The 13,337-nt window shown below is 36.1% G+C and overlaps 1 protein-coding gene across 1 annotated transcript in view; it reads right to left on the bottom strand.

Annotated features, from left to right (window-relative positions):
- Positions 1-1,280: 1,280 nt before the first annotated feature.
- Positions 1,281-13,337, bottom strand: part of LOC306881704 (phospholipid-transporting ATPase ABCA1-like) — a gene marked incomplete at its 5' end in the record, with an annotated part of 140,791 nt that continues 128,734 nt past the window's right edge. Inside the window, 3 exons of the mRNA XM_079435923.1 lie at positions 1,281-1,898; positions 6,589-6,832; positions 12,712-12,804. Of these exons, the coding sequence (XP_079292049.1) occupies positions 1,800-1,898; positions 6,589-6,832; positions 12,712-12,804 (436 nt within the window). The 3' untranslated portion in view covers positions 1,281-1,799. The remainder of the gene's footprint in view (positions 1,899-6,588; positions 6,833-12,711; positions 12,805-13,337) is intronic.

Raw genomic sequence — 13,337 nt, 5'->3', positions numbered from 1 at the left:
TTTAGCATGCAAATAAAGTTTGTTGTCGGGAAACGCAAACCTTTAGTGTGCAAATGTAAAGTTTCTTGGGGGAACAAAATGTTTGCATGCAAATGCAAACTTTATCAGGGAGGAATGCAAATCTTGTGTGCGATTAAGGAAATGCAAAACTATTTCTAGCAAGTATAAAGTTTCTCAGAGGAAGCGCAAAACTTGTGTGCAAATGTGAAGTCTCTTGAGAATTTTTGCATGCAAATGTATATTTTTTTAATTCTCTACTAATTAATCAAGAATTTGTGATATACATTAAACCCACCTGTACCTAAATGGACATGAAAGAAAAATGAAAGATGGGAGGGCAAATGTATATTTGAATGCTTTTGCACTTGTTCGGAAAAGTACTGCAACTTTTCACCATCAAAAGTATTAATAGTTTCTTTCATATTATATTCCTATATCACATTATTCCCATCACCAGTTTTGCATTTTCTCGCAAAATGCCAAGTTTGGCTGGTGCTGTGAACAGGACTAAGCATTTTCAACTGCTATTCTATAATTGCTCTTCAAGTCGGGACTTGAGCGCTCTCACATACTGAGACTGAAACCAGAATTTGCTCTCGCTAATGGCGACGTTAAATGCGGCCTCGGCTGACTTCCAAATATCAGCTTATGGGGCTACAACCATTCTCTGTGCAATTACAGGCCCGTGTGAGTAGCTTCATAGAGCCTCTTCTTCTAGTTCTTAAGACTCACTTCATACGCATTCGCAAGCATATGCTACACAGGGAAAAGTTAATGCATTACAAGGATGACCCAGCTGCAAAAGCGTGGCTTCTTGTAGGAAGATGTAATAGAAAATCAGCTACTTAAAGATCATGACTGGAAAAAGAAACAGAAAACGAGCCGAAGCAAGTGTCTTTGGATCTGACTGCAGCAGGAAAGGTTGAATCTGTGAAATGAAAGCCGAGGCTCGGCAGAGTGTGCAAATGTTTAATGTGTGTCTGTGCATAAAGCAATAAGCAGAACAAACATCCGAGCGGCAGACGCACAGGATCATGGGAGTGCATACGAATGCTGAATAAACGGCAGGATTAAGAGCGCATAGAGAAAGTGCTGAGATATTCTCTGAAACTGTTCTTGTTGCATTTCCCGTTGCATAGATCTTTTCGCTCACACATGAGTGTTTCCTACAGACATAAAGCCAAGTGATTCCCAACCACAGCTACATGTGGACTAAAAGACAAAACAGATTTTGATTTTGCTTGTAAAAGCTATGAGAGAAAATATGACAAGTATATTTTAATTTGTTTTAAATTTTATACTCTGAGTCTTATTGACGTTGTAGTACAGGCATGTAAGACAGTAAAGGTTGGGAAAAGCTGTTCTAAAGTGCATGACATTTTAGTCCTGAGATTCAAAAGCAAAAATCAATGCATGTGGTCTTTCAATAAGTACAAGTGACAACTAGAAAACAGATCGACAATAAAGCTAAAATGTCTTTCTGTTGTTTGATATAAAGTCAAATATAAACTCCATCTTTTTTTTTCACAGTTTGTTACAGTACACAATGCAAATTTAAATATATATCTTTGCATTCATAAGTCATTAAAAATATAAAGCATATAATGTTACGCAGTGCAAATTATTTCACTGATAAGAATATTGTATAAAAACGACCCTGAGGTTTCCTGAAGGTTCTCTCTCTGTTCTTGGTTGGACGTTTTAAAGCTTTAAATCTTGGCGGTCTACATGGAGATTTGGATGTCAAATAAATAAATAACTCTGGTAAAGTGCCTGGTTTCTGCTGATTGATGTTTGATTTAAGTTGCTGATGTTTGTATTTCATCTTTTAGATCCACGTCGTTCTCAAATGCACCATCCTCTTCATCACGCTGCTGCCGTGCAAAACTCACAAAAACCTGAAAAAGACAGAGAAACACGTCAAATGAGGAAGAAACCACTCGCATTTAAATGTCAGTCTCTTTGTGTCTCTTTATAGTCATTTCTACAATGCAGACATTGTCTATTGAGACATGTTTAGCCTTTAAAATAATGTCTGTCTGGCATCACAATGCTTTGTTTTTAAAATTTAAATACATTCAATTCAAATATTCAAATTGCAAAAAAAAGGAAACCAATGAGACATTTGCAATTGAATTGAATTGAATTTTAACTGAAAATGAAATATTTAAAAGTAATTTCTTGATCTGACTGGCATCATTATGACGGTGTTTTAGTGCCTCTTTAAAAAATAAAAAAACATCTAAGATTACGAGATTAAAGTCGTAATATTTTGAGAATAAAGTCGAAATATTATGAGAATAAAGTCAAAATACTGCGAGTACAAAGTGTAAATGTTTCGAGAATAACGTCGAAATGATTTGAGAATTTAAATTGTAGAAATTAAAGTTTTTGGGAGTATAGCCTGCAAATGGCCCGCATTGAGAGCACCGGGAGAAGTGGCCAGGCCACCAGAATTGATTTGAATATTGTTGCACCCGAGCAGCTGCATCATCTTACTGGGATGCGGAAGAGTCGATTTTAAGGACTCGAGGAAACAACTTAATATCAAGAATCTGATATTTATTAACAGACTGAACAGGAACAACTGTTTTTGTAATAGATATGAGAATAAAAATAGATATGAGGAATAAAAAATAGAATATGATTCTATATAGATTCTATAAAAAGTAAAGTGTATGTCAGTGATAAAGTGTCCGTGTGCTGTGCAGTGCAGTAAAGTGTGTAAGTGAGTAAAAGGAATACTAAAGACAAAGACAAATGGTATGTAAGTCCCATGTGTACTGATGTGAGGGCTACAGGGCGATAGTCGTTTAGGCAGGTGGGCTGCGGTTTCTTGGGGACAGGAACAATGGTGGACTGCTTAAAGCATGAGGGGACTATGGACTGTTAAATATTATAACTATAATCTTTATTCTTGAAACATTTCGACTTTATTCTCAAAATATTACGACTTTATTCTTGTAATTTTCGATTTTATTTTTTTTGTTTAACGTGGCATTAAAACACCATCGTACATCATAGTGCTATGACTTTACTATTCAAATAAACTGCTTCTAATACATAAAAAAAAATCCAATGGGGGAAAAAGGCCAAAGAGAGATTGACAGACTATTTTGTAAAAAAAAAAAAAAAACTATCCATCCATCCATCCATATATATATATATATATATATATATATATATATATATATATATATATATATATATATATATAGCAGTCTGCCATCATAGCACCACATCTTTAAAATTCATTTTTTTATTCATAATTATTAGTAATTATTTTTCTATTATATACATTTTACTGTATATTTAATTTTAATTTTAACCTCAAACAATGACTGGTTGAAACTGAAATCTTTAAAAAACATTATCTATCAAGCTTTTTTTGTTAGTTTTTTCCTAAGTTACAACAAAATGAATACAGTTAAGTCAATTTAATTTATTTTAATGTAATTTAATCCACAAAACAATGATTGTCTGATCTCTTGATTTCTACTGTCTGGTATCACAGTGTTTTTTTTTTTTTTTCAAATTCAAATACTTTTTTAAATTACAACAAAATTAGTATTTATTATTTTTTATTTAATCTGCAAAGCATTGATAAAACCGTTCAGTTCAATCATTCAGAATCAGATTTAGCATTGATTTCTGCTCTATAATTTGGTTTATATCAGATATGTTTGGTTCGGCTAGTAGGCGTTCTGTGATGTGTTTTGACTCTCAGTTGGCAGTAATATTGGTATGTGCTGCAAGAGACAGCAGGCATACGCTCAGATGAAACACGCCGCGACAGAGCAGGAAGTGTTGGGATCTTCCTCACAGAGATAAAGACTGCAGTCACGAGTTCAGACTCAATCCCTGTATAGAGTGTGTGAGACTGCGGATGATATCGCAGGTAAAGAGCAACACTTCACGCTGACAGGACGGACAAACAATGATTTACTGCAGTCGCCAAGCATTTACTGTACAGCAAGTGTGTCTGGAGAATGACTGAAAGAGTCGCACGAAAGTCACTGCGGCGAGAAGACATTTCTGATGGAGAGAAGTGCTTAATAATTTCCCAGGACAAAACCCTGAAAACTCATGTATGTAAATCATGCATGGATGCATATATTTGCAGACACTGTCTAAATGCTGGTAACCAAACCGTAAGGTACTAGTGGCTATTGATGTCCAATGTATGGAGAAAAAAACCCCAAAAACATTGAGGCATTTATCAAAATATCTTCTTTTGTTTTCCAAAAAATGATATGATAATTTTGAGCAAACTGTCACTATAAAGAACCGGAATCATCAAGTATATGACAAATAAGTGTGCTTAATTGTGTTGAATGTGCACTTGTAGTATACGTCAAATCTGTACTTGCAGATCATGCAATATTAATGAAATAAAAGGCCACTTAAGTGACTTTCTAAACACAATTAAGCGCAATTTTAAAAAGTGTAAATAATGTAAAATTAAAAGACTTTAAAATTCATTTCAAATCATTGTTTCAGTGATCTTTTGTCATGCTTAAAGGAATGGAAAATGGAAATCTAAAATCTAAATATCTGAATTTAATTTTGTAGTAATGTCAAATTAAAAGTTTTTTTTTTAAGTGCATTTTAAATAATTATGTTTTAATAATCCGTTGTTGTGTTTTATAGTACTGCACTTATTTTGATGTGTTGACTAACATACTAAAGCATATGTAAAGTACTTGATTATAATGTCAACTGTAGTGTTATTCAATATTGCAGTTAATCTTATGTATTTTTAAATATTCATAATTGCAATGTATTACAAATGTGTAATTACAAATATATTTAAATACATGACAGAAATTTCAATAGGAATGACATTAAAGTATATTTATTTTATTATAAATGCTTGTCCGTACATTCAACAGTACTTTAACCATATTTCAAAGACAATAGAAGTAATAATAAAATTACATGTAAAGAGGTACTTAAGTCGTACTTAAGTGGGTAAAAAACAGTTCAGCTAATTGTATTTAATATCAATGTAAAGTGTACTATTTTTTATTTCAGTTGGAATTATCTAAATTATTATATTCAGTTCACACTTAAAGCTGTAAGTTTTGACTCTTTGTTGCTATCTCTGTTTGAAAACCTGCAATTGCAGTTATTTGCTGAATTATTTTCTTAACGTGGGTTGTTAAGTTTGTTAACCGCTCCACTGCGAATTAATCTAATGTTTTGAGGAGTATGTGAGGCTGTCTGTCACCACACCGGTGTCATCTGAACAAGTAAGTATCAAGTCTGCCACTTTTGTTCTGACCAACTGAGGAAAAAAACATTACAATAAATCATGCTACAGCCGTGATTAAATATAATGATTGAAACGAGTTTCTGTACAGTTTAATCTCTAATTGTTATACCATTTGAATTTCATATAAACAAATTATTTTGACCCCAATAGCAAATTATTCTTCCTTAGAACCGGCTCTCTTTAAAATACAAATCTTGTGTAATCCCAGCAGGCTAACTGTAATCAGTTGCACATTTAATTGATTGGAAAATGAATGAATATATGATAAATTTAATTATTCCAGCTGCTTTGAAAAAAGGCTATAAACAATCCACCACCATCCTCACATGCGATATAGCCTATACTAGCTGTGACAACTGCTTTATGTTTACAGATGTGACATGACGCGGCAGCATGCACAAATTCCCAGTGAATTCCTACCAGTACCACTCAAGTTAGAAAACATTATTATAAGCTCACCGTTGTGAATCGGGCTCAGGTAAGGAGATAGTTTTGAATACTGGCTGGTTATGTACTTGCTCAAAAAGAGCTTTCAGATGATTTTTAATGAAATACGAAGTTACGGACTGCAGCTTTAAGTGTTATTTTAAAGTATATTGTTACTATAAGTACTCTGTTTAAAAGCATGCTAATGACAGAATCTAAAGTAGAATCATTACATATTTTATGATTCCCATCCTCACTTACAGATTCTTCAGAATACTAGATATAAATGTTGGATGATTCATTTATTTTCATGTTTATATAGCTGATCCGGCCAGAATCAGAGATCTGATCCCCATACGTCAAGAGAGTGTGTTTGAGTGTATTGTGAGTGTGTGTCAGTGTGAGTGAGTGAGTGAGTAGCTGTGTGTGTGTGTGTGTGTGTGTGTGTGTGAGTGAGTGAGTGAGTGAGTGAGTGAGTAGCTGTGTGTGTGTGTGTGTGTGTGTGTGAGTGAGTAAGTGAGTGAGTGAGTGAGTGAGTGAGTGAGTAGCTGTGTGTGTGTGTGTGTATGTTTATGTGGTTTATGAGGACACAAATTTGTATAATGACATGGGTATGACAGAGGCATTACAATATGAAGGTGGTTTATGAGGACACTGCCTATGTCCCCGTAATTCAAAAGGGTGTTTTTTTGAAAATCTAAAAATGCACAAATACTCCTGTGAGGACTAAGTTTAGGTGTAGGGTTGGTGTAAGGCAGCACACACAGTTTGTTCAGTATAAAAACCATTACGCCTATGGAGAGTCCCCATAAACCACAAAAACCAACATGTGTGTGTGTGTGTGTGTGTGAGTGTGTAGCTGTGTGTGTGTGTGTGTGTGTGTGTACCTGGTCTAGTGTGGTCTGGGACACAGAGTAATCGTCCACATGCAGCAGCTGCTGGTGTTTGTTGAGTTGGCTGAAGATGTGTGCGAGAACGCCGTCTCCCTGTGGGATCTGGTACTGCAGGGTGTTGTGATGTTTCTCTTTCAAAATGCTGCCGGGAAACGTGTCGCGCACAAACGTCTCCACCGTGCACAGGTCGGCATGATCGGCACTCACGCGTATGATCAGCGTGTATCCTTCCCCAAACCTGCAACACACACACACACACAGAGTTACAGGCCATAACTCTTCACAACCTGGATTAGTTTGAGATCAAAGCACATATGAACCACAGATCATTTCATGCAGAATTCAACAACATTGCCACAAACTTCAAAGAAGAAGAAAAAGTTCCTGCACACCATCTGATAAAAACAGCACTATTTCTACTTTCTCATTCCACATAGGATGCGATGCGTTCAGCGCTGAACACTGAAAACAAACAGACATATCACAACGCAGACTATTTTCCTAAGAACTGTGAGTTTCTCGCAATTCTGACTTCTCATCAATTTAAATTTTCATCTTTTGATTTAACATCTTGCAATTATATATTTTATTGTCGGAATTCTCACAATTCTGTTTTTTTTTTTATTGACTTAGTTAACATGCCGCAAGTCTAACTGGTTGTTGGAATTCAGATTTAACATCCCACAATTCTGACTTTTATTCTCAAAATTCAAAGATTACATTTCGCAATCCTGCCTTAAAAGAGATATACTGTACAACTGAGAAAAAAAAAAGCCTGAATTGAAAGATATAATCCCTCAATTCTGAGGTAAAAGTTTGAATTGCAAGACAACAGCTCACAATTGTGTTAACATCTCCCAATTCTGACTTTTATTCCAGGATTCAGATTTAACACATCACACTTCTGAATGTTATTCTCCGATAGTTAACATTGCAATTTAAATTTTTTTTTTTTTTTTGAGTTAACATCTTGCAATTGTAACTTGTAAAGAGCCAGAATTGAGAGAAATAATCTCTCAATTTTGAGTAGAAAAGGCTGAATTGCAAGACGATAGCTCAAAACCGTGAGAAATAAAGTCAAAAGTGTGTTATAAATGTGCGATTCTGACTTTAGTCTCAGAACCTTGAATTTACAACAGTTTTTGACTGTCACAACGTTGGGCTATCATAACGCTATCATTGAGCTATAGCATTTTGACAATCACAGTTACATTTTATTTATTTATTTTTATTTTGTGGCGGAAACAGACTTCCATATGGCTTTATTAGACTTATAAGAATATAAGTAGTTTCATTGGGTCTCACTTCACAATTACTTTCATTGTTTAAAAAAAAAAGCAGCTTTCTTTTCCATTCCATGAACGAAGTCAAATAAGGTTGCATGTCACGCATACACCTCCAAAGCAGTAGAGATGAATGGTGTCTCTATATTTTCATCCTTCTACAGTGAATGTGTGAAAGGTAGAAGCAGATTTATGGTCTGTATAAAGTGTGCAGCAGTAGATTGTTGTGAAATGTAGCTGTCTTATAAAAACTTCCTCTGCTCTCAACATTACTGACATGCATTAGAAGCACTCCACTCTTTTATCTTTCTTGTTAAAATAACAAATACACACACACACACACACACACACACACACACACACTCTTGGAGTGAATTGGATGAAAAACTCACACAAAGGACAGCTCTTAAAATAATAAAAGCACACAATGATAATGGCTGGTGTGTGTTTGAGTTACACTTTTCCACTTGCTGTGAAGTGAAGTAACAATATTGTATAGTGCTTGAAGTTACAATATTTGGCCATTTTACCCAAAAAATTTAATTCTGTCATCCGTACTCACCATCCACTTGTTGTGTTGAACTAAACAGTTCATGGTAGCCATCAGCATAGTATTTTTTTCCCCATAGTATATGGAAGTTGATGAATATTTTTGGTTACCAAAATTCATTGTCAACAGAAGAAAGAAACTCAGACCTTCAACTTGAGGCTGAATAAATGATGACAGAATTTTATTTTTTGGGTGAACTGTCCCTTTAAGTAGGATTTCCAATCATAGTTCATGTTAAAATCATGTTATGTTATGTATTATGAGGGTTTGGAGCTTTAAATTACCATAACAGTTAAGAAGTTTCATACATATTGTACATTAATTTATTTTTATAGTAAACATAAACATGTTAATTTATTATTAAATGCAGTACTTACTCTGTACAAGTGAAAATATAAATAAATATGTTAAGGGAAGAGCCAAAAGCGTGTCCACAAGTTACACATCTAATTCTTAAAATCAGCTCATAAAATTATATATTTAAATACACATTTACAGTTTAATTTTAGATAATACATTTTTTCTTTTTGAAAAAAATATACTTTTATTCAGCAATGATGCATTAAATTGATCAAAAGTGACAGTGAAGACTTTTATACTGAGACAGATGTGACAGTTTCCACAAACATATTCAGCAGCACAACTGTTTTCAGCATTGATAATAATCAGAAAGGTTTCTTAAGCAGTAAATCAGTATATTAGAATACTTTCTGAAGATCATGTGACACTGAAGACTGGAGATATGATGCTGAAAATACAGCTTTGATCACAGAAATCAATTAAAATTTTAGGACAAAAAAAAAAACTGGATAAGATTTGCACTAACTAACAAAAATGTGCAGGTTTTTTTTTTATCAAATGAAACTGTCAGTGCATTTGTTTTTAAAAAATGAGGGTGAGGAAATAAAATCTAGCACAACTCATTCGCTCACAACACCTACAGCAGCACACACTCACTATAAAGATGAATGAACACTCAAATGTCAGCAGAGACTAAGACAAAGTCATCTCTTCTTTGCTGTATCAATCACAGAATGAGTGGAGACTCACTGACAGCAACAACACCGCATGCTCGGGAAATATAAAACCATAAGAGAAGCATTCCTATATAGGCAGTTATGTTTATTTACACGAGCAGATCGTGCACCGCAAGCCTTCAATCTGCGCGACTCGAGCACGGCCTGTGCTTGATGACAAGAAGTGTGTTCCCTGCTGAGTGTGTGAGGGAAGTGAACGCAGCGTGAGAGATGCCGTCCTACAGATGGCAGCAGAAACACGCCGCAGGAGGACTGACGGGATGAAGGGAAGGGAAAGAAGAGAGGAAGGAGTGAATGAGGAAGGCCTGCAGACGGTGTGTGATGGAGAGCTGTAGATCTTGTCCTACTGCTTTGCTCCATTAGACAGCATGAACAAGAAAAGATAAAGCAGAGCGAGAGAGGGGAGGCTCCATCAAGGGAGCTGCTCTTAATTGCCTCTTCACTCATTAATGCCCACACCTCCACAATCATTAATTACAACCGAGAGACACAGAGAGAGAGGGAGCAGATAAATTCAGGCACATATTAAACGTAAAGCCTGTAATAGGACATCGAGTGATGACTGATGTGAATATGTGCTCACCATCAGATCATCTGAGATTAGGATGAGTTTGTTTCTTCATCAGATTTGGAGAAATGTGTCACCTCATCACTTGAGAAGACAAAAGCTGAAAAAAAGTCCATCTCTTGTTGTGTCTCACATATTTGTTTAGAGCTGTTTTGGCTTGTAAACTGTGCTTGATCTGTGCAGATTTCTCTCCTAATTCAGTTGAAAACGTCTTGATGGATTTGTTTCTTACAATCACACAGATTTTCTCTTCTCCAGATGTTAACTGATGGACTGGAGTGGTGTGGATTATTGTGATGTTTTTATCAGATGTTTGGACTCTCATTCTGACGGCACCCATTCACTGCAGAGCATCCATTGCTGATGCAATGCTGCATTTCTCCAAATCTGATGAAGAAACAAACTCATCCTAATCTTGTATGAGTGAATTTTAAGCACATTTTAATTTCAGATGAACTATTCCTTTACCTGTTTATATGGACTACTACTATGATAACACTGAAAACAGTTGTGCTGCTTCACATTTTTGTGGAAACTGTAATACAGTTTATTTTTCAGGGTTCATAGATGAATAGAAAGTTCAAAAGAACCACATTTATTTTAAATATAAATCTATTCTAACATTGTGTCTTTACTGTCACTTTTGATCAATTCAACGCATCCCTGCTGAATAAAAGTATTAATTTCTTTAAAAATAAAAATAAATCTTACTCACTTAGGCCCAAATTAGGGAAGTCAAAGGCTAAAATACAATTAAAAATAAATAAATAAATAAAAATAATAATCAGTGTTTCTACAGTAAAAATAGTAGAGAACAAACTCAGATAAAATTCAACAAATTCAGAGATAAATGTGCCTGAGAAGCAAAATAATCAGACTTGTGTTCAGAGACATCAAGAATTAAGCATATATATATTAACAATACCCCCCCCCCCCCCCCCCCCCCGTTAAAAACATAACTGAGGTTTATCACACCTGAGTTGTTTCTCTAGCCACTGATTACTGCCACACCTGTTCACAATCAAGAAATCACTTAAATAGGACCTGCCTAACTTCAAAGTGAAGTAGACCAAAAGATCCTCAAAAGCTACACATCATGTTGAGATCCAAAGAAATTCAGGAACAAATGAGTAATTGAGATCTATCAGTCTGGAAAAGGTTATAAAGCCATTTCTAAAGCTTTGGGACTCCAGTGAACCACAGTGAGAGCCATTATCCACAAATGGAGAAAACATGGAACAGTGGTGAACCTTCCCAGGAGTGGCCGGCCGACCAAAATTATCCCAAGAGCGCAGCAACGACTCATCCAAGAGGTCACAAAAGACCCCACAACAACATCTAAAGAACTGCAGGCCTCACTTGCCTCAGTTAAGGTCAGTGTTCATGACTCCACCATAAGAAAGAGACTGGGCAAAAATGGCCTGCATGGCAGAGTTCCAAGACGAAAACCGCTGCTGAGCAAAAAGAGCATAAAGGCTCGTCTCAGTTTTGCCAGAAAACATCTTGATGATCCCCAAGACTTTTGGGAAAATACTCTGTGGACTGACGAGACAAAAGTTGAACTTTTTGGAAGGTGTGTGTCCCATTACATCTGGCGTAAAAGTAACAGCATTTCAGAAAAAGAGCATCATACCAACAGTAAAATATGGTGGTGGTAGTGTGATGGTCTGGGGCTGTTTTGCTGCTTCAGGACCTGGAAGACTTGCTGTGATAAATGGAAACATGAATTCAGCTGTCTACCAAAAAATCCTGAAGGACAATGTCCGGCCATCTGTTCGTGACCTCAAGCTGAAGAGAACTTGGGTTCTGCAGCAGGACAATGATCCAAAACACACCAGCAAATCCACCTCTGAATGGCTGAAGAAAAACAAAATGAAGACTTTGGAGTGGCCTAGTCAAAGTCCTGATCTGAATCCTATTGAGATGCTGTGGCATGACCTTAAAAAGGCGGTTCATGCTCGAAAACCCTCCAATGTGACTGAGTTACAACAATTCTGCCAAGATGAGTGGGTCAAAACTCCTCCACAGCGCTGTAACAGACTCATTGTAAGTTATGGCAAACGCTTGATTGCAGATGTTGGTGCTAAGGGTGGCCCAACCAGTTATTAGGTTTAGGGGGCAAGCACTTTTTCACACAGGGCCATGTGGGTTTGGATTTTGTTTTCCCTTCATAATAAAAAACTTCATTCAAAAACTGCGTGTTGTGTTTACTTGTGTTATCTTTGATTAATATTTAAATTTGTTTGATGATCTGAAATATTAAAGTGTGACAAACATATATATATATATATATATTTTTTTTTTCCTTGTTTCTCTGGAAATGAGTCTCATCCTCCAAAAATTTGCTTCTCAAGTAAACCAATCTTGTTTGAAGGATATTAAGATGTTTGTTTTACACAAACACAAGACAAGACCAGACCAGATAAGACAAAAATAATGTTTAAAAAAATGAAGTAATAATTAGGCCTAATTGGAGATGTAATCTAATTGCTGCCTTATTTTGTCAAAAAATTGTGAACTATAACAAATTCCTCAATGTGTGTCTGTGTTGAACTCCTTTGAATTTAATTGTAGCTATTCTAGTTCAAATTCTGACTGAATATCCTGTCTGTCTTTTCAATTCAAATTGACAATTATTAACTGAGCCTTAACTTCTTACACACACACACACACACTCACCTGCTCTTCAGGTGCTGGATGCTTCCCATGCATTTGAACTGTCCATTCACCATAATGGCCATGCGGGTGCAGAGCGCTTCACACTCCTCCATGCTGAAAACACACACACACATTTGCAGCATTAGGGCAGGTTTCCAGACTGTTTTGGTCTAATTCCGGCCGTTCCTCAGCGTGAATCTCTTGAGAAACACCTTCAAAGCATCAGAAACCCCAGAGCTCAGGATCCACTTCCAACCGCATTCAAATGAGACTCATTATGAAGCTCATGAAAGCCTTTCACCTGCACAGCCAGCCAATGAGACGCAGTCACACAAACAAACTCATCTGCTGCCAAAGCAGGGACAAACGAACATCAGCTAAAACTCTAAATTGGTGTCTTGTTGCCAGGAATCGTCAGGCTGCGTCATTATGGCTGGCTGATGCGGAGAAAGACGACTCCGTAACTGACACGATAAATATAGCTGCTGGATTACACAATAACATTTACATTCATGCATACAGCAGAAGCTTTTATCCAGAGGAACATGAGCAATGTGTCAGAGCTGATGAGGAATGAGCTAGAGACGAGGTCAAATACACAGAGGACTTTTGTTACATATGCATGTCATTTACATGCACGTAATATG

The sequence above is a fragment of the Barbus barbus genome (genome assembly GCF_936440315.1).
Source record: "Barbus barbus genome assembly, chromosome: 2".
Taxonomy (NCBI): Eukaryota; Metazoa; Chordata; class Actinopteri; order Cypriniformes; family Cyprinidae; genus Barbus; species Barbus barbus.
The sequence above is the reverse complement of the archived record's forward strand: the minus strand, read 5'-3'. Positions and strand labels throughout refer to the sequence as shown.